Source organism: Acanthochromis polyacanthus, chromosome 12 (assembly GCF_021347895.1).
Source record: "Acanthochromis polyacanthus isolate Apoly-LR-REF ecotype Palm Island chromosome 12, KAUST_Apoly_ChrSc, whole genome shotgun sequence".
Lineage (NCBI taxonomy): Eukaryota > Metazoa > Chordata > Actinopteri > Pomacentridae > Acanthochromis > Acanthochromis polyacanthus.
Genome location: NC_067124.1, coordinates 18,922,137 through 18,942,449, shown reverse-complemented (window position 1 = coordinate 18,942,449; position 20,313 = coordinate 18,922,137). Strand labels below are relative to the sequence as shown.

At 42.8% G+C, this 20,313-nt stretch overlaps 2 protein-coding genes across 2 annotated transcripts in view; one reads left to right on the top strand and one right to left on the bottom strand.

Annotated features, from left to right (window-relative positions):
• erfl3 (Ets2 repressor factor like 3) overlaps positions 1-20,313 on the bottom strand; it is a 56,699-nt gene that overhangs the window by 3,398 nt on the left and 32,988 nt on the right. Inside the window, 14 exon segments of the mRNA XM_051956901.1 lie at positions 1-93; positions 96-201; positions 203-569; positions 888-946; positions 948-995; positions 997-1,183; positions 1,185-1,305; positions 1,308-1,410; positions 1,412-1,530; positions 1,533-1,904; positions 1,907-1,945; positions 1,948-2,022; positions 2,188-2,303; positions 12,205-12,439. Of these exon segments, the coding sequence (XP_051812861.1) occupies positions 1-93; positions 96-201; positions 203-569; positions 888-946; positions 948-995; positions 997-1,183; positions 1,185-1,305; positions 1,308-1,410; positions 1,412-1,530; positions 1,533-1,904; positions 1,907-1,945; positions 1,948-2,022; positions 2,188-2,303; positions 12,205-12,439 (2,040 nt within the window).
• rabac1 (Rab acceptor 1 (prenylated)) overlaps positions 15,073-20,313 on the top strand; it is a 152,572-nt gene continuing 147,331 nt past the window's right edge. The window contains exon 1 of the mRNA XM_051956900.1: positions 15,073-15,083. The gene's annotated coding sequence lies outside the window, so the exon portion shown is untranslated. The remainder of the gene's footprint in view (positions 15,084-20,313) is intronic.

Below are 20,313 nucleotides of genomic sequence, written 5' to 3'. Positions count from 1 at the left end.
GACTGTCCCCTTCGCCACTGCCTGTCCCATCCTCCTCCATCTCCATCTGTCCGTTACTCTGCCTCTGTCTTTCCCTCTCCTCCTCTGGTCGTACTTTTTGTCATCCGACTCCTCCTGTGAGGCCTCCATCCGCTGGTCTTCGCTCCAGCGTCTCTTGAAGCGGAGCTTGAGAGGGATGCACTTGGTCTGGGGAGCTCCTGCCCGAGGCCATCTGGGATGGGGATGTGCTGCTCTCAGCCGGCTCGGGGGGTTCACTCTTGAGGGCGGAGAGGCCGCGATGTGCATTGGACTGTGTGTGCTGCGAGGTGAAGAAAGGCATCAGGCCTGGCGGAGGAGGAGCGGGGGCTTTGAAGACGTCCTCGTCCAGGTCTTCATCAGGATGGGGTTGGTGTTGAGTTGTGGCCGTGCCGTTAACATGGTGGTGGTGGTGGTGGTGGTTGGATGCTCTGAAGTGTCGAGGGGAAAAGAGCTCAAACTCCTCATCTCTTTCATCTGGGTCTTCATCGCTAATGTCAGTTACCTCCACCTCTTCCTCTGACTCTATATCAGAGATGGGCTCCACCTGAAAAGTCAGGTGAAAACAGAGGTACAAAAACTTCAATGAACACAAGAGGAAAACAATAAATGGAGGAACTTTGGCAGTGAATTAGTAAACATTTTCATATTGTGAACTGATGGCCCTTTTTAATTCTGTAATTATCCACATGTTGGTTTACTACTAATACTTCTACTTTATTATGAGTGCAACTATTTTCTTAATTGTGTAGATTAAAAACACATATGAACAACTTTTCAGGGTGTTTCATGTCACACAGTTTGCATAGATGTATTCCTAAGCATAGCGTAAATAGATGGGGGATATTTTGGTCTGTACGCCATACCTTTATCTGGGTAATCCGGCACTGTTTAGAGACTGCGTTGAAGAGGAGGCAGAGATGAGACCTGAAGCCACTGGCTGAGCTCAGGTCACTGCCGAATGATAGGGAGGACCCCAGGGCCAGAGGTAGAGGACATGGACCCGGATCCTGAGCCTGAAGACAGTGAACTTTGCCTGGGTTTACTCTGGCTTTGCCCTTCCCTCTGCTTCCTGCCAGCGGAGGTGGCTGCAGCTTGACTTGAAGGAGACATGTGTGGGGGCTCCTCACCCAAATGGAGCGGGTGATGTATGGGATGGGAATGCGAGGTGAGGATGGGCAGAGTGAGGAAGATGCGGGTGGTGATGGGTGGAGTGAGCAAGAGGTGGATGGTGGTGCCTGTCTCCCCCTCTCTCTCCTCCCCCAGCCGTTGTAGCTCTTTCGGCGGCTCTCTCTCTGCTGTCAGACCGGCCTTGTCGGCGGCGGGCCGGTGGGGCTGAGGGATGACGATGTTGGGTTACTGGAGGAAAGCTCTGGGGCTGAGGCCGTAGTTGTAACACCGACTGGGTATGGGCCTGCAGGTAGCGCTTCATGTCCTCTGGGTTGAAGGAGAAGTGTGAGCCTAACATGGGTGACAGAGTGGGTGAGGGAGTGTAGGGCAGATGAGATGTGGGGTCATGGAGAGCGCTGGGGACAGAGGAGGGGCTAAGAGGCTGGCACCTCCTGGCCCTGGCAGAGGGGAGACAGGGAAGGGGGACAAGGGCTCGGGATGGATACGGTGTCCGGTGTGGCCACGGGAGCCTGGGTGCCCAGCAGGGTTACCTGGCCCTCCGTACATGCGGAACAGGGTTTCATGAGACAGACGAGGATGAATGATACTACGGTAGCCTGCTCCACCACCAGCTCCTCCTCCTCCACTCACAGCCCTTTCTCCCCTCTCTTCTCCTGCTCCCGTGTTACCCTCCTCGATCTCAGAATTAACCGAGGTGCCGTCGCTGCAATCGCTGACGGAGCCACGCGCCATTCGTCGGCCCACTGAGCTGAACATGCCCCCGGGCTGCGCAGGTCCTCATTAGGGGAGAGGACTTCAGAGGTGTGGAAGGAGGGAAACGGAAGTGGGTCCCGGCACCAGTGGGGACAGGAGGTGCACTCTGGGGAACACTGCCTCCTGCCAACGTTAAGACAAGAGAGGGAGGAGAAGAGGGGGAAAGAAAGGGAGAAAACTGAGAAATAATACACAATGTTCCCTTGTACAATCCTATGTAATCACACTATTCTGTCGTGGAATTAGGATACATAAAAGCATGCACAGTAATAGAATGTTCACACTTACCAGTAGAGCCCATGTCTATGAAGGGATAATTGACCAGAACCAGTTTATTGAAGTTGAACTTGTAGGTGAACCTCTTGCCTTTAGTCTTGTGAAGGATTCTCTTGTTGTAGTAATACCTGTAAAACAGCATAAAATAGATAAACATCCATTCATTCATCCATTATCTATACATTCAAGACAGTCCTTATTAGAGTCACAGGGGGCCAGAGTCTATCCCAGCTGACTTGGGGTGAAAGAATCACCAATTAACCTCAGATGTTTTTGGACTGTGGGAGGAAGCTGGAGAACCTGGAGAAAACCCACACATGCACAGAGAGAACATGTAAACTCCATGCAGAAAGATCCCAGGACGGGACATGAACTGGTGATCTTCTAGCTGCAAGGTGACAGTGCATAAATAATATCATGATGAATAAAATGAAGAAACTGAAGACAAGGAATAGAAATACTGGCATAATTATATTACTGAAACATTTAATTGAAAATGTAGGTCTCTCAAAAGATAATTTTGTTCCTGGAGTCACTGAGACTATGACAGATGAACCTGCACAACCAGGAAAAGCGTTAAAAAGCATAAGTCACTCAACTCCCCCATCCACCCCTCTTCTCCGTGCTAGATATTAGAGAGTGTTGTATGATATTTGCACAAAGCAGACCCAGAAAGGAGAAGAGGGGGGAGAAAGGGGAGGAGACAGAGAGAAAACAAATAGAATGGGCAGATGGACTAAGTTGTGGAGCAGCACAGGGATGTTATGTGTAGGGATCGCTGATAATTAAGTAATCAGAGGTCGATGAAAGCAGTGTGGCCAAACGCAAAGTCTTTTTCAGCCTGCATGGGTTGTTTAGACACAAGGGTGTGTGAGTTATTGCATGTATGTTTGGAAAATGTGTTCAACCGTTGCTGTGTCCATGTGTGTGTGGATTGTTTATGTGTGTATCTGTCTAAAAGAAGGGCAGCGATTATACAAAAAAGTTATTTTTAGTTCTTTTAAGTTTAGAGGTTGTAAGACAAATATCACACACACAACATTTTCATTTTGCTAGATGGACCTATCTTTTTATGTAACAGCAAAGCAAAGCCACCAATAATCTAGCCCATCTTTATCTGTTTATGTAATGGCTATTCTATCTTTTTTCAAAGCTTTCGCTCTCCCATGGCTCCTGCCTACAGTACAAGGCTCCATTTTTATTAACCTTTGTCCAGCTACAGCTCTTTATGTAACATCTCTGTGCTTTCTTCCCTGGATCCACATCCACTTTATGTAACCTCTAGGTCCCTGGCTGCCAACCCCTGCACAGTGAGGGAGACCAGGCAAAGGAAAGAGGAGATGATTAAGAACAAGAAAGGAACAAAAATGGCGAGCCTGTCCATCAGAGAGAGAACAAGTTTGTGTGTCACGCTCGCTCAAACTACCACCCATCCTTTTAACAATGCCCCTGGATATCAAACACGAGGTTTAACCAGACTGCACCTTTTCACATCACATCTCCATGCCTACCTGCTTTAACAGCACCAGACTCTGCTTTCCCTTCCCTCAGCTTGTGTCTACTGCCACAAATGATGAGTGCTGGCAAAGACAGGTTATGTAGGGAACACTGAGTTAATCAGAACCCGCTGACTATCATTACACTGAATGGTACACTGGAAAAAATGCCCCTCTCAAAAACAAGAAAAAAGTATTTCGAGGAATTTCTACCTTGAAATAAGTGAAAAATCTGCCAATAGAACAAGTGAAAAACGCCTTGGTGAGATATTGTAAGCTCTATTTTACCAGGATTGTCAAGCTTAGGTATCTTAAAATAAACCAGATATTTTCACTCAAAAATAGATTTTCGCTTTCATGTAACCTCCTAATTTGAGATGTTTTAACCGTCTTGCTTTCTTCATTTATGGGCACCAAAAATATTGTTTCCTTGTCTGAAAAAAATCCCAAAAAATCAGCAAAAAAATTCCCCAAATTTCTGAAAATTTGCAAAACCTTCCAGTAATTCCTTAAAAGTTTCCCTTTAAAGTTATATTTTTTAAAATCCCCCAAATTTGACAAGAAAATTCTTGTAAATATTTTCAAAAATTGACTAAAAATCTTCCCAAAAATATCTATAGTGATGTCCACTTCTAATATTCTCTTAAGAACATTCACATAAAAAAAAATCAGTCAAAATCCAGTGAATTTCGCTTTTATGTGAATGTTCTTAAGAAACATTTTTTACATTTCTTTTTTTTTTCCACCAAAAAATGTTCAAAGATTTCCCTAAAATGTTGAAAATGTGGTCATCAGAAGTTTTACTGTGAAAGTATCTATTTTTCCCACATTTTCAAACTTTAAAACGGGTCAACTTGACCCGCAGAACGACATGAGGGTTAAACTCATTTTGAGTTTTCTTGTAAAATTCAACTCAAAAAGATAATTTCAAGATTGTTTGACTTAACAAGATATTTAAGATGCTTTGTCTTAAAACAGGTCCCTCCATCTTGCTGAAATTTCATTTGTTAAGTGAATTTATCTTAAATCAAGTGGGATGAGACATTTTGACTAAAAATAAGAGAAATAGACTTGGTAAGATTTTGAGTTTTTGCAGTGTATTTATCTAGTTGGTGGTGTGTGTTAAGCGAGTGTCTGTTTTGTAGTGGGGTGGTGTGGTTCTTCACCACCGTCTTAATATGCTTATTACAAAGACTTGTTGGGCCGTTTTCACTCTGGGAACAGACTGCTGCTCTTTTTTTATGCGTTCTCTTCACAACCCCCTTCCTCCCATTATCCTACTGATACCCCTCTGTCTCCCTCTTTCTCTCATCAACCCACCTCCCCCTCTTTATCCCAACGCTCTCCCTGCACTCTCCACTCGTCCCCCTGAGGCAACGGGAGAGGATGAGAGAGAGAGAGGGAGAGACAGGACAGGCCTGCACTGTTGAAAACATTGTTTACGCCAGGCACAAAGCAGCATGTAATTTCTGCTCTGAGGGAGACACTCACCAGGAAGGAGGGAAGAGAAACACTTGGGAGCGAGGGCAGGGACAGAGAAGCAAGCAAGCAGAATTAAAATCACAACAGGAGTGCACCTAATCTTCTCATACAATACATTTTTCAACAATTTTCAGTGTGAGAGTATGCTTCTGCAATAAAAATTGAATTTATTTTAAGGCTTTCAACACATCTTAACCAGGGGTGCCAATAGTTACGGAGGGCGCTGGACATGGATATCCTAATTATCTGGTTTCTAAATGTGCATAATAGGCATAAATAGTCACATCCCAGTGGCCAATAGTATGACTGTATACTGCACACATTTGTCTTGCTTATGGCAGTTGGCTAGGAGGGAGGGGGTAAAGCCAAGTAACATTGTGAGTGTGTTCGGGCACACACACATGCTGCTAACGCACACAATCCAAAATGCATGGCTGGAAGGAGACAACTTTGTGGCAACTGAAGCTGTCTTTAGAGCACATGGTCCCCCATTCTTTCAACATGACCCACCACCCCCAACCCCGCGCCATCACACGGGCAGACAGTCTTTGAAGAGCATTTGAACTTACTTCAAAAGAGAAGAAAGAGATTCCTTGAGTGCCTGTGTTTAGCTGCCCACCGCACTCGCCTTACACGCAGTAGTGCATGTGCGCACATGTGTGCACACACACACACACACACCCACCATATCCTGTGTCATCTTATTCAGACGTACTCAGACATATAGTTGCATGTATTTCCCAGTCGTAGAACACAACAGTCAGGAGATGCAGCTTTATCCGTCTCCCTGTTTAACTAAAAGAGTAGACCGAACAATCAGCGCAAGTATGGATTTAGCCAAAGCCTTCGGGGAAACGGCGGAGGCATTCTATCAACTCACTTGTTACTGTGAGTGATTCTAGGCCAGGGATTAAAGCTGTGATTATACAGACATAGTGGATCCAAAACATTATGATCAAAGCAGGAAGATGTACACTGGAGTGCAGGAACTAAAAAGCAATGAAGGAACAGATCATTCAAAATGGCACTTTAAAGGCATTATGGAGGATGTTTTTTTTGTTTAATTTGTCTGATTTACATAAAATGAATATACTGACCTTTAGTGGACTTGTATGTATGGTTTCTAAAAGAATAAAAAATAAATAACTGTGGACATGGCAGGACCTGAAAAACATCAGCCAATCAACGCGCTCGGACCGAGGCGTTTGGTTTGCTCCCTTTCCTGTCAATCAATAATCTTCCGGCTCCGGCCTAGTTATGTAGATTACGTACGCCTTGGACTTACGTGCTTTCTGTATGTGTTGCTTTGGTATAGCTTCGTAGTTAGCTGGCGACTTGTTTTGCTCATCTTTTTGACATAATGGCAGATAAAGATCCAGGGGGACCCAGCCGTAAAAGAAAGTCATTTTTTGAGGTCAGAGAAAATAAAAGACAACTGGATCGCGAGAATGCAAAAACAAAAGTGATTATTGGCGAGTCATTTGGGCGATGGCGTCAGCTCAAGCAACAAATGGACCAAAAGACAGATGCCTTGGTTGCTAAATTCCTTCTGGACAGGTAAAATGTATTAATGTATTATACTGCGGCTGTAGGCAACTTCACGAGTCCTACGCAAGTTTCTGGAGGGGGGCGTTTCTTCGTAAATGTTAAGAGGGGGGAGGTTAGAGGGGGTGAGGGAGAGGTATGTGCGCATGCGCATGCTACGTTCAACGTCGTAGGAAATTAAATCTCCTCTAATGCCTTTAACTATGTCTGAAAGAATTCAAAGGGAAATGCGACATTATTAATCACCTGTGTGCTATCAGATTTAATATTTTTACTGGTGTCGTTTAAATACCCGAGTAATTACAAAAACAATACTTTTTATATATCACTTTGGCATCTTACTTTGCTAAAATAAAGTACATTTTTGTTTCTCCATTTAACAAAAAAATAAAAAAAACTTCTGAAAGTCAGCAGTCTTTAACAAAAGTAGGAACACAAGAATTTACAAAAACTGCAAAAAACACAGTATAAAATTGGAAAGGTGACAACTTAAAGGAAAACGACTGGTTATTCCAACTTAAGTTTTGAATATGGTACTGTTACAGCTCTGTCTGTCAGTTCCACCAGATATACTAACGCTGTAGTTATGAGGTTATGAGATGTACAGCTGCATTAAATTTCATGTTTTGTTGCTGCTGCTTTTTTAATTCGTTATTTGGGGCCCAAAACCAAGTTCTGCAAATTACTTTGGTAGAATTTTGAGAATTCTGTAGGTTTTAAGACTCCAGAATTTTTTTCATTTTCACCCTCAAAAATTGTTTCCAGCAAACTGATGGATGAAATGACTTCAGCAGAGGTCAAATATTTAACTAACGGCCCCTGAAAATGGAAAAAACATTTTCAATTCAAGGGTCCAATATCAGTAGATTTTGACGAGAAACAAGTAAAAAAAAAAAAAAACAGCACCAGTAACTTTAATGAAATTCAAATGTGTTAATTATCATTATTGCCCAAATATTTGGTTCTTATATTTTTTCACATTTCCCTTTGATCAGTCGATCATTTACACATCTGATTAGTTTGGTAAACTTTGAGGGTTTTTTCCCCAACTTCAACAATAATTTTTGTTGCTTTGTTTGATTTGATGTAACATTTTTTGCCATGCTTACAGATCTTCACAATTGTTTTGAGAAGCACAAAGTCATCATAAATGCTATAAGCATGGTGAGTACTACAAAAATAATTCTCAAGGTCAAAAACTGAATATTGTTACCTGACAAAGCATTTAATATAAATAGACAAATTTTGGTCAGTACTTCTAAAGTATTGAGGTTTGTACAAATGAAAGGTCACTCAACATAATGGTAATATTTTTGCACTTTCAACCCTGACAGTGAGGGATACCTGTAGGGCAAAAGAGCCATTTGTTTGGCCAACATTTTTTAGGATATCTGTAAGCTCACTGTTCTTTTCCAGTATCACTCTGCAGAAAAGACAATTCACACAATGTCAGCGTTAAAATTGAATTAAACCAGCCTGCGCCTTGCCCATTGTTGGGCTGTAAATAGGTGCCAACTATGACAGGAAGTTGGGATTACAATACTCCCCATGCATCCCATGTTTATTTTCTGCCTCTTTCGTCAGCACTGGCTCTTGCACACACATCCCAGCCGGATCTTCCTCTACACAGACACACACACTAGCTGCTCACATTGAGGTGTATGCAGTGTGTGTGTGTGCGCGCGAGCGTGTTCAAATTGCACATGCAAATGTCTTTTGTGTAGAAACTCGGTTGGAGGAGTGTTTAGTGACTCAAAAAAGGAAATTACATGTGATTTGTAAGTATTGGAGCTGGTTTGGGCTGTGACTAGCAGCCCTAATCTGTGTGTGCTTCAGGGGATCCATGTGTTTATCTTTTTGTGCATCAAAGTGTAAAAAGGAAGATCTGGGCTGGGTCTGACAAGGCTGGTCACATGCTCTGTGGCTGCAAATATGTAGTCAAGCACAGCAGTGTGTAAATGTATTTTTATTTGTATGCGTGCACAACTCGTGTGCTTTCCAGGCTAATAGACAATAGAGGCCTCATTTAGTCAGGGACAAAGACGTACACACAGTGCTCATGTATAATGAACACATACATGCTGCAGATAGAGACAATGGAAAGAGAATGCACAAAAGTACATGCTGAAGTCATAGAGTGATCCTATCCCTGCATGCCCCCTCTGCCCTTTCTCTCTGGCCCTGGGTGTTTCCACACAATGTCCTGGTATGGAGAGAGACCTTCTGACCTACAACAGGCTATACCAGTTAGGTGAGTAACTGTGTGTGCACATGCACCAGTATTTTCTGCAGCATGCTTTCTACACATGGTTACAGGGGTTACTTACAAAAGCACATCAGCTGCAGCTTAGTGGCCACTGTATTTCAGTTCAAGAATGAAAAAGAGGCTTTCCACCCTCAATTAATCAAAAATAAGGTATTAAACACATTTTTTGTACATGTCAGCATATAGTTATGGAGTTATCTACCTATTTTTGCTGTGGCAGCCTAGCACAATTACATGTAAGTTTGAAATGAACCCACACTCCAAACGTGTGAAAGCCCACATGCTTGGGCAACAGCCATTACAATGGTGGGTTTGTTTATGTGTACATGTGATGTGCTGTTAATCTTTGCCAGCTGTGCGTGGCAGGCCCCCTGACCTCTGACCACTGTTTTCATGCCAGTGGTGGCTGTTCATTGGTGAACAGGGGAGCCGGGAGGTCTCAAGGTGCTCTTAGCATGATTACACTCATTAAGCGAGCACTGACCCCCAAACCTTTCGATATATCCATGCAGTAGGCAAAAAAGATTTGAATGCAGCTGAATTTCTGAAAGATCTGACACACTCTGGGCAACAGAAAAAGTCATTAATTGTCTGTTGGTTTGTTTGGTTTGTTGATTTAAAGAAAAAGTGATTAGTGGGTGCAGCAGTAGTTCAACTGGTTGAGCTGATGACCCATGAATAGGGGATGAAAGACCCCGACACAGTGGCCATGGGAGGATTCTGACCCAGAGCAGGATTTGCTGCATGTCATTACACTACTCTTCTCCTCCACCTTTCCTGTCTCTCCTCATCACTCTGCAATAAAAGCAAAAAAAAAAATGCCGAAAACATAATCTTAAAAAAGTGATTCGCTGCAGCAAGATAGAACTGATAAAAAAATTGGATTAAATAAACAAGTCACTCTAACCCCTCAGCATCAAGCACATACACACTTTTGTACATAAACACACAATCGCACAGCATGAGTGTAATCCTCTCAACATGAGTGGGAATTTCACAGCAGCCGTGGGAGCAGGAGGCCAGGATGACGCATGGGCCAAGGCTGTGTCCCCTCTACGGAAAGCAAACGCATACGCACATGTCCACACACAATACAGCAGTCCTGATAAAGGGAATTTCCACCATGTGCATGGCAGACAGGAAACAATAAGATCAGTGAGGTAAAAATAGTAATTACAAAGGCCAAGTGATAAAAAGAACACTTCAAAACAAGAATGTCTTTTCAAGTATGTGTGCATGTGTGTCAGCTAATTGCCACAAGCTGACTGTGGTCGCCATGATTAGCAGACTCCAGGTTTTCTCCATATGAAGGGCATGAGGTGGCTTGCTCTCCAACAGTTCACTCCATATGGGGACAGATACCACACACATGTGCGATTTTGGGCCTGTTTTACAACTTTATTCATCTATAGTGCTATTGATGTGTCTTGAGAGAATTCATTTACAGCGTCTCTTGCAAGAAGTGCCCGATGAAAGCTCTGGTGTCAAACTGGGTGACAACATGGACGTGCGTGCATGTGTGTTGTTTGTTGATTGTCCTTTTCACTTGTATCCTGAAGTGACCGTGCTCAATTTATAGGCACTGAGGGAGACAACCTGACTATATATAGGTAGATGAGGACACCAGAGTCAAAGAAGGGAAACTCCTATGTAGAAGACCTGTTGATAATCGGCCTCTAAGACCAGTTTGTCAGAGAGCTCTAAGACCCATTATATATAAGCACATAGCCTAAGCTCCAAATCTGTTACAGCTCCAGAGGATGGACGTGCTATAAATAAACAGCCTGACCACAAGTATTCATATCCACATTCTTTTTTCTCAAATTCAGGAATTCTAAATCTGGATTGTGAGTCTGAATGTTCGTGTGCATCACATGTAGGAAAACACATACGTAGTCAATGTTAATTCTCTCTCACTCCCCAAAGGATCTCATCTGTAACAGAAGCTATCTTAATCTCAACAGTGCAAATGAGCGTACATAAGGCCTCCCAGCCATAAATTAAGCAACTCAATGTGTTTTCCTTGTTTAATGGCCTTGGTGGCTTTCTTTAAAGTGCTTAGTCTAATCTCGGCTCTGTTTGTCGGTACACAACAAACCGGGGACACGAGACACAGCGAATGCAGTCCTTACAACTGGTGTCAGCTGAGAAGTGCTTCCTGTAACATTTATGTTTTACAGTGTGGAGCACGCTGACAAGTGTAACTTTAATCGGGCATTTATATTTTTTTAAAAATATCACGAACTAACGTCTGCTTACAAAAACCAACAGCTTACTTACTTGAGACTGAATTCAAAGGTCAGCAAAGCCGATCAAGGCAGGAGAAATGTGCTTAAATAATTCTTTACATTAACCATATGGTGAAGCTATCATTAGTTACAAAACATCCAAATCAAATAATAATTAAGTATGTAGCTGACATGAAACTGTCAGACCAATCACATTCAGACATTATGTATAACAACTACAGGAACATCCTCCAGGCAGTACAAACGACAAGCACAAAGTATCACCATTGGGTCGCCTCAAACCAGTGTCACTATTGTAACATGAGAAATGCAGTGCTGTGAAAAAGTATTAGCAGATATCTTCTGCTTTGCATGTACAGTGGTGGACCATCCCAGGAGTGGCTGGCCTACCACACTTGTTCCAAGACCGTGTCGACATCTCGACCAGGAGGTCACAAAAGAACCCAGATGAACTGCAGACTTCACTGGCCTTAGCTAAGGTCAGTGTGCATGATTCCACAACAAGGAAGACTCTTGGTAAAAATGGCATCCATGAAGAGTTGCAAGGCGCAAACAACTCCTGACCAAAAAGAACATAAAGGCTCCTCTGACATTTTGGGATAACTTCCTGTGGACTGATGAGTCAAAGGTGGAACTTTTTGCATGCCATTACATCTGGCAGGAAGCTAATGCTAAATTCCACAAGAAGAAGATCATGCCAACAGTGAAACATGGTGGTGGCAGTGTGATGGTTTGGGGCTGCCATGCTTCCATAGCACCTGGATGATTTGTCATAATTGATGGAGCCATGAATTCTGCTCTCTATCAGAATATCCATCAGTTCATGACCTGCAGCTCAAGTGCAAACGGTTCATGCAGCACGACAATAACCCAAAGCACACAATTAAGAAAAGGAGTTAAGTGTCAGGAGCAAAAAACTATAAATTAATACTCCAACACAGAAAGACACACACTGAAAAAGGCATATTCAGATGGTTCACTGTGAGCATACCTCAAGGCCCTGCTGAGCTTGTCATAGTTCATCTGGGGTTTACATTTCCTGGCCCCCCACAGCCTGGCCACTTCATCTGGGTCCTTGATTACAAACTCGCCATAATCCCCCTGCCAGGCAATGACATCATGATACTCCTCTTTCCTGAGCAGTTCCAGGATGAAGTGCCATAACTGGATCTGTCTGGACCCAGGGCTCGACTCAGGCTTGTAAGCCCATTCTGGGAAGGCGAACCCTGAAACAAAAAAGTGACTGGTTAGTGGGATCATTTATACATACATTGCTTGGAACATTGAATGGTGGTGTTCAGAGCACAAGTCATTCAGAAATAAAACTAAAAGACATCTTTATGATGTAACTCAAGTGGACCAAAAGGACACTTTTGTCTCCAGACAAAGCCAAATTAGGAATGAGGACAAAAAAGGAGACTAAGTAATGATTACAAATAGAAGTCAGCAGTTGTAGCTATTTCAGGTGATTGTTCTAAATGAGAAAAGAGGATTATAGGTGTCTGGCCAAATATAGATCACATACAACAGTGTAGTTAAGTACATAGAGTGGAGTGTCCTCATTCATTCTTGACAGTGCACAATGTCTTCCCTGCATTTGCTTCATTCTCCAGTCAGAATCTGAAAATTTTTGTAGGGTTATCCCCAAGCAAATCCACTTTCATTGGACAGTTTGATACAGTCAAGAATGAATGGAAGATCAGCAAAACAAAGAGAGAGAATAAGGCAAACAATGGCATGAGAAGCACTGTAACATGCCTTGACTTGCTCAACTCAACAATGCCCTGGTAACATTAATTATCCTGATCAAAACTGTTTAAGGCTTTTCTAGAAACCACGTTGCTGTACCGTCAGTACGTCTGCACCTTTCTACAGGAGCTCTTCACTGGAAACACACAAGCATACCGAAACTACAATACTAAACGTTACAGTGTTAGTGGAACAGCTGGGCACATGAAAAACCTTTCCACCTCTCCGCCACCTCTTTCCTCTCATGCAGTCACTCTTTCCTCTGACTGGAGGAAAACAACATGACCAGTCATCTCTCTTGTCGATCCTTCCATCTCTCTCCACCCAGAGCTCGAAGGAAATGCAGAGTAAGAGACGCCAATTGAGACTGTAGGTGTGGGTATACGGCTGTTTGTATGAGCATGTGTGTGCCCAAATGTAGAAGTCTGAAAGAGTTTATGAGCCAGTGCGTGTGTTTGGAAATGTGCAAGTCTCCCACTAACATTCTGTTGCCTGGGTGGTCAAGAAAATTTGACACGACTGAGCAAAACAGACTATTACAGTGTAATATTTAGCCACATAAAATCTGGAGCGGATTTTATTTAATCAACAATCCTCATAGCTCTGACTGACACACAAGTGAAAAGGTTGTCTCACCAAAGAAAAAGCATTCATCCTGCTTAAAGTCTCATGAGGCAGGAATGTAATCAGACTGTTTTCAAAATTTTTGCCGCACAAAGTATCACGTTAAAATGAATGATCAATACAATATAAATGCTACTGTGTAGCAGTAGCTATGTTGTGCCTGTGACAGTTTTAAGCCATGGTGGTGTGTTACATTACTTAAATTGCATTAAAAATAAAGTGTCACTGGTATTTCATTCACTTCATTTTCATATTTGGCAAACTAATACTTTAAATACTTAAAATGTAATGCAGCTTAATAAACTACATCCTCAAATCAAGCAAAGTTAAATCATAATAATCAGACACTAACAACTTTTACAACTATTAATTATACAGGCGTATTGTTTTACTTGGGACGGGTTCCAACTTCATGCTCATGTTGCTAATTTTATTTCCACTTTAAGATGACATGGAAAGACAGACAAGGTTAGCGTTTATACTGCACTGTTACACATCATGCAAATGGCAGCAGAGGAAATGAGGCAGGCTGAGCTGCACATTGGTTAGAAAACAGGCCCAAATCATCAGATTATAGCAGTGCAGGCCTGTCAATGGATTTGCTGGATGACAGCCCGAGGCAGAGATGGATAGCCCCGATAATCTCTTCTGCACTGGCCTACTCTTACCATTCAGTCACTGTTGCATAACACTAAATATCGCTGCTAGCACATCTGCCAGACATCTCTAGATTTGTACACAAGTGTTGCTACTGAAGCCTTTTATCGTCTCGAGTAACTACTTAACTAGTACACTAAGGCTTCCAGTTTTTAGTTAAAGCAGGAAGGAAAGTTATTTTCCTGCGTGTCTTAAGTTCTTACTCATCTGATGTAGGCTACTAGCCTTTCTGGGTGGTTTCCCTCCACAGCAATATATTCGCAAGGCATGATCAATGAATCACTCAGCTGTCCCGCCTCCTCATTTTGCATTTAAAAATAAAGATATCTGAATATCACACAAATTATGGACAAGATGCCTACACATTTTCCATCTCTAAAATCAAGACATTATTTTATCAGCACTGAATTATGTGGAAAGTTGTGCCGGCAGCTACTTTATTTAAACTGCAGGTCATTGTTCCTTAAAACTAACAATGCAATGTCTGGAATAACCATAGGCATAAAAATAAATAAAAACTGCAAACGGTTTCGGATGCGTCTGGAATTTCTGACTTCCCAGGCTTGAGGGAGCGGGCAATATAGAAATGACACAACACTCACTCGCTGTCATTTTCTTTCCTTTTTCTCTTTGCACCTTCCACCTCCTCTTTCAAACACAAAAACAGTCATCTGTAGCATGATAGACCGCGAGTGAATCACGGTCATACACTTGACATGCTCCTGCAGCAATTTACACACTCACACACTGCTACGGCAAAGGACAACACAATATTTTCAGACAAAGGAAAAATGACTTTGACTGGGTCAAGCCTGAGATGTCGCTTGACAAACTCCTGATGTGGCTGAAATGAATAAATAAGTAGTGCTGACCATAATTTAACAACCAACCCTGAGGTTCTGCTGTCGAGCAAGACAACTGCTCTGCTGAAGCTCCTCGGTGGTAAACGGTAGATGACTGTTAGTACTGGAAGCTTAACTGTCTGCATGTAAAGCAGCAGACAAAACTGACAAGCCAGGCCCATCAACGGACATAAAGATTAATATGAAAATCAAAGCAAAATACAGTGTTTGAGTTGCTGCATGTCTGTAAAAATGTGTCTAATAATTTTTTTAAGCAGAGGTCACTATACACACATAATAGATCAGTGAGCTAAACTGATTCCTTAAAAATACTTGGAGGACCAGCAGCCACAGTGTGTCTTTGAATGAAGTCGAGGTTACATTTCATAACTGAATGATACCCGATTCAGAGCTTAACAAGCCCTGAGAATTCTGCTTGTGAGACTGTAAATGTTAGCGCGTGAATGTGACATATTATTTGGGTGTACTGCTGCAAAAATCTTGTGAGTTCTGACTATTTTGTTACTAAACATTCAGTAAGCAGCTACCCACATTTATCTGACCTGTGGCAGGATAAAATGTCAAACATCAGATTATATCAGCTGTCTTTACTTTACCTTATGCCATGCGAAACTGAAACTTTGGTGTTAGTGGTTTTATGTGTCTACAACATGGTAGGGAAACAGACTTTGACAGAAACACGCTGTCTGAATTCAGCCAAAGATTGTTGAAGTAAAGGAAGAGTCCCTCGAACATAGGTGGACTGATGATTCTATAAGTCTAACATAATACAAAGTAAAGAATCCACTTGTAAAATCATCAGTTGATTCCTGAAATTACCACCATCTAATATTATTTATAAAACATACATAAACTACAGAGGATCAGCTTTCTGTTCTGTACCAGGGACTTATTTGTTCAGTTTTAAAATATTGTGTCACTGCTAGAGAGACATGTCTGTTAGTTAGAAGAGATTATTGAAGTTAATCTTCCTTTATGACGATGTTATGGTAATTTAGATGGCATTAGTCTCTGCAAAACTCTTAGCAATAGCTGTAGTCTAGCACCACCAGTAAAAAATAAGTTCCAGTTGCTAAATTAGCTAATGATAGGGAATAATTGGGGTCATCTCTATACAACAGGCACATTAGGCATGCTTGTGGAAGACTGTGGTGTTTCTCACAACTTCAGCAGTGTCTGCTATCTCACCCTTACAACACAGCACGGCTAAACCAGCGGAGCTTTTCCACTCAGCAAATGCGCTCATCGCTCCTGGTCTGTAAACGGTGGCTTTCATTGAGTGGTGGTTACTTGTGATGTGTAGCAGAGAGTGCTGTGGGTGGGACATCGCTTCAGACCACAGAGCGACAGCAGCGAGAGGGAGCCGGCTGCATCATAGCCAAAGAAGTGCATTTGCTTTATTGTGCCGGTCAATAAAAATAACAATGCCAATAATCACAATGTCAGTGTGATGTGTGCTTGGTATATAGCTCACCAGTTTACCTGTCAAAATATGCATATCAAAGCGCTCATGTGATATGTGCTCTGTTCTGTTTGATGACTCCTTTTAGCGACCCTGTGCATGTGTGTGTGTGTGTGCGTGTGTGTGTGTGTGTGTGTGTGTGTGTGTGTGTGTGTGTGTGTGTGTGTGTGTGTGTGTGTGAGGAGGATGCACAGGCATGTGACAGAGATGGTCGAGTTTAGATTATAATGAGAGGAATGCTGAGAACAAGAACAGGTGTCTTTGTGCTTCTGTCCACCCATGGTTCAAGCCAGGCTGAGCTGTCCAGACTCACACTAGATCAGCTAACACATACGTGCACGAACACATACACACTGATGGGCTTCACCAGCCTCGTATACCCAATAGGAGAACTTCGATGGGGAATTTTTGGAATTTATGTGTGTGTGTGTGCGTGTGTGTGTGTTAGCATATGATCTGTGCCAAGCTGTACGTCAGCATGAAGAAAAGAAGGAGAGCAGCAGTGAGGAAGAGCATGACCTAAACCCCACCACCTCCACCACCACACTTAACCTCTCTGACCTCGACTCTCCTTCTATTTAGCTCCTTCTTTCCCTCCCCCCTCCCTCCCGGGGGAGACATCAGATAGCCATTACGCCATGCATGCACAAGCTTCACACTCACATACACACATGCTTAGATAGTCTGCATCAATAATGCAGACGGTGGTGTGGAGGGTTGACGATAGGGGTGCGCCTAATCTCTACCCTGGGACACTAGTGAGAGTGCAAGTGTGTCACAAAGTGTGTGTGTGTGTTGTGAATTTAGACAAGTGAGGGGCAGGTGGTAGAAAGTGATGCAAAAAGGATGAAGAGGAGGAGGATGGAGAGAGAGAGGGGGGTTGGAGTGAAAGAGAAGAAGGCAAGATGAGATGGGGTGAGCAGTAGGACAAGCTGAGAAGGGAGAAAAGAAAGCAGGATAAAAAAAGAGACAGGGGAGGGAAATCTGGAGAACAAGAGTGGAAAGAGAGCGAAAGGGACACAATGGATAGAGTGGGAGTGGGGCGAGGCGCTGGATGGAGGGAAGAAAGGAGGGGGGGGATTACGGGAGCAATGAGATCATAGCTCGTCTGGTAGTCTGTTGTCATCCAGGTCAGATTGCCCGTCCTTCCCCCTCCTCTTCTGCAGGAGTGCGGATGCCTCTTTTCCTCTGTGTGATCTCGGTGGCAAGCCCCTAACAAACTTCTAACTCTGCTAATATTCCAGCTATGTGTGCCACTCATCTGTCCCGTAATGAAACTCAATCTCACACACACACTGCAATAGGAGAATGGGAGTGAGGAGATCAAAGCAAGTGAGTGACAAAAAAGAGAAAACAAAAGAGTAAGAACACTTTTTTAAGAGGCTTGAGAAGATAAAAGAAAACAGTGCTGAGATGTGAAGGAGTGTCATGTGAGTAAGGGTAACTTCTTGGTTGATTCCAAAAGATATACGTAGTTGCCTTAAGTTGCCTATGGTAGCCAGTTGCTTATTGACAGCTTCACATGAGTGTCCCATTTTGTCGAGTTCAACTTTAGTCTGTCATTCCAGTTTATATCAACCTTGATTTGTATCTCATCTCTCCAGTGTTACCTCAAAAGCCCTTCAATGAAGACGATATTTGACAGTCATTAATATCACAAATATAATTTCAAAGCTTTAAAAAACAGTCAGTCATCCATTTCTACCTCCATAATGTGATGACTGGCTGCTTTTTTTGGGACAAATATGACATCGATTAAACACCATGTACGTTTTTGACCACAAGTACTACTATGGAACAACAAGGAAGCACATGCATTTTGTTGATGCCAGTTTCATGCAACTCCACAGCAGTTGGTAGCAGTAACACACTCGATTAACACAGAAGGAAAGGCAATGAAGAAGACTGCTGTGAGCAAGAACACGTGGAAAATGCAGGTTTCAAACCTTTTATCAAGAAGAAAATGTACATTAAAAATAGGGCCGCAACTAACGACGCGTCGACGAATCGTCTGAGCGGAAGTGAGCGCGCAATGCAACAGAAATCAGCGTCCGACCGGAGCGCGGAACACGGACGGACGCTGACATCCGCGATCTCTCGTAAACACGGATGTCAGCGTTTACTATACAGCTGTATCTAAATGCGGATATCCGCGCTGCATCGTGCATACATAATATATGCACGATGCAGCGCCGATGTCCATCTGTGTTCTGCGCTCCGGTCAGACGCTGATTTCTGTTGCATTGCACGCTCACTTCCGCTTTTGATGACGTATCATGCTCAGATGATTCGTCGACGCGTCGTTAGTTGCAGCCCTAATTAAAAACACAGAACGCATTTTGGAGAAAAACTGTTTGTTCACAAGACAACTCCACCGGGTGCCCTTAATCAAATAATGGAGGGCTTAACTTTTGGAGTGGATTAAACAAGAAATTCCACTTTTTTGAAAACAAAAATCTGACAACAACAATAGTCTAAAAGATGAGAGATTGGATCACTGCCCTGAAATGAAGTGCTAAGGAGGGTAAGAGCTGATGGGAAAGAGGCAGAGAAAGATGGGAAGTCAGACAAAGTATTAGAGTGAGAAAAGAGATGAGGAGGAGAGATTCCCAGAGCTGCAAGTCCTACTCAGCAGCAAATCAACTGACAAGTTTGTGACAAACTAACAGAAGAGTTGCAGACTCAGGGCTTTCATACAGGGCCAGAGCCTCAGAACAGCCATTCACGGCATTTAGCCGGCCCTGTACTACTTTACCCCAACTAAGTTTTAACGTGGACATGGCAAACGACTAGTGCCAGTGTGTGTGGATGAGGGGAGTCAGGTCACTGTCAGCTCTGAGCATCTGTTAAAGCACTAAAAATTGGGATAGTGTTTGTCTAGAACACACTCATGCACAAGTATACACAGACTTGTCTTTGTCACAGCTGCTTCGATGAGTGAAACAGCCTGAAGCATTGGGCAGGGGGAACACAGTAGACAGAAACACAAGACCAGGAGGTAGATGGGAAGGATGGACAAATAACAAAAGACTTGGAGAGACAGAGAAAGTAAGAGTGAAAGGAGGGAAAGAGTCGGGTGGGCTCCACATGAGGAGGAGGAGGACAGTAATCAGAGCCCATATGCCTGAATCTTAAAGTGTCTGGACTCTTCCCACCAAGTCCATTAAAAATTCATTGTGTGAATACAAGAAGACTGGAAAGTGAGAGACACAGAGAGACAGGGACATACAAGTGACAGAAAAAGAAAAAACATTGTTGGGAAAAACTTTTGGCAGAGTAGTTGAGCTTAGCAATAAGTGTACAGTCAAATACAATTTTACATTTTCATTTTAAAAAGAGTCAGAAAAATACATATTTTGGTATAGGCTGCAACACACTGATGACACAATCACCAACATAGTTGTGTACGAGACCTACAAATAGGACTGCAGAAAACAATAATAAATCAAAGAAACAGTAAGAAAACAATGAAAAAGACAGAATTGTTTCTGTGCACGTCTTTGTCGCTCATGTCTATTGAAGAAGAAATGCTGGAATCAGACATAAGCAGCCAGGAAGAGAAATCTCAAGGAGACAGACTAGAAGAATGACTGTTATTGAGATTCTGTCTGTTTAATCGTGTGCTGCCATATTTTAAATTCAACAGTACTAGAGTTAGATGTTGTTTGACTTACTGCAAAGGCCTATGATCAGCGTGGTGTGACTGTAACACGCAGAGATGATTTTATTGTTGGGAAACAATCTT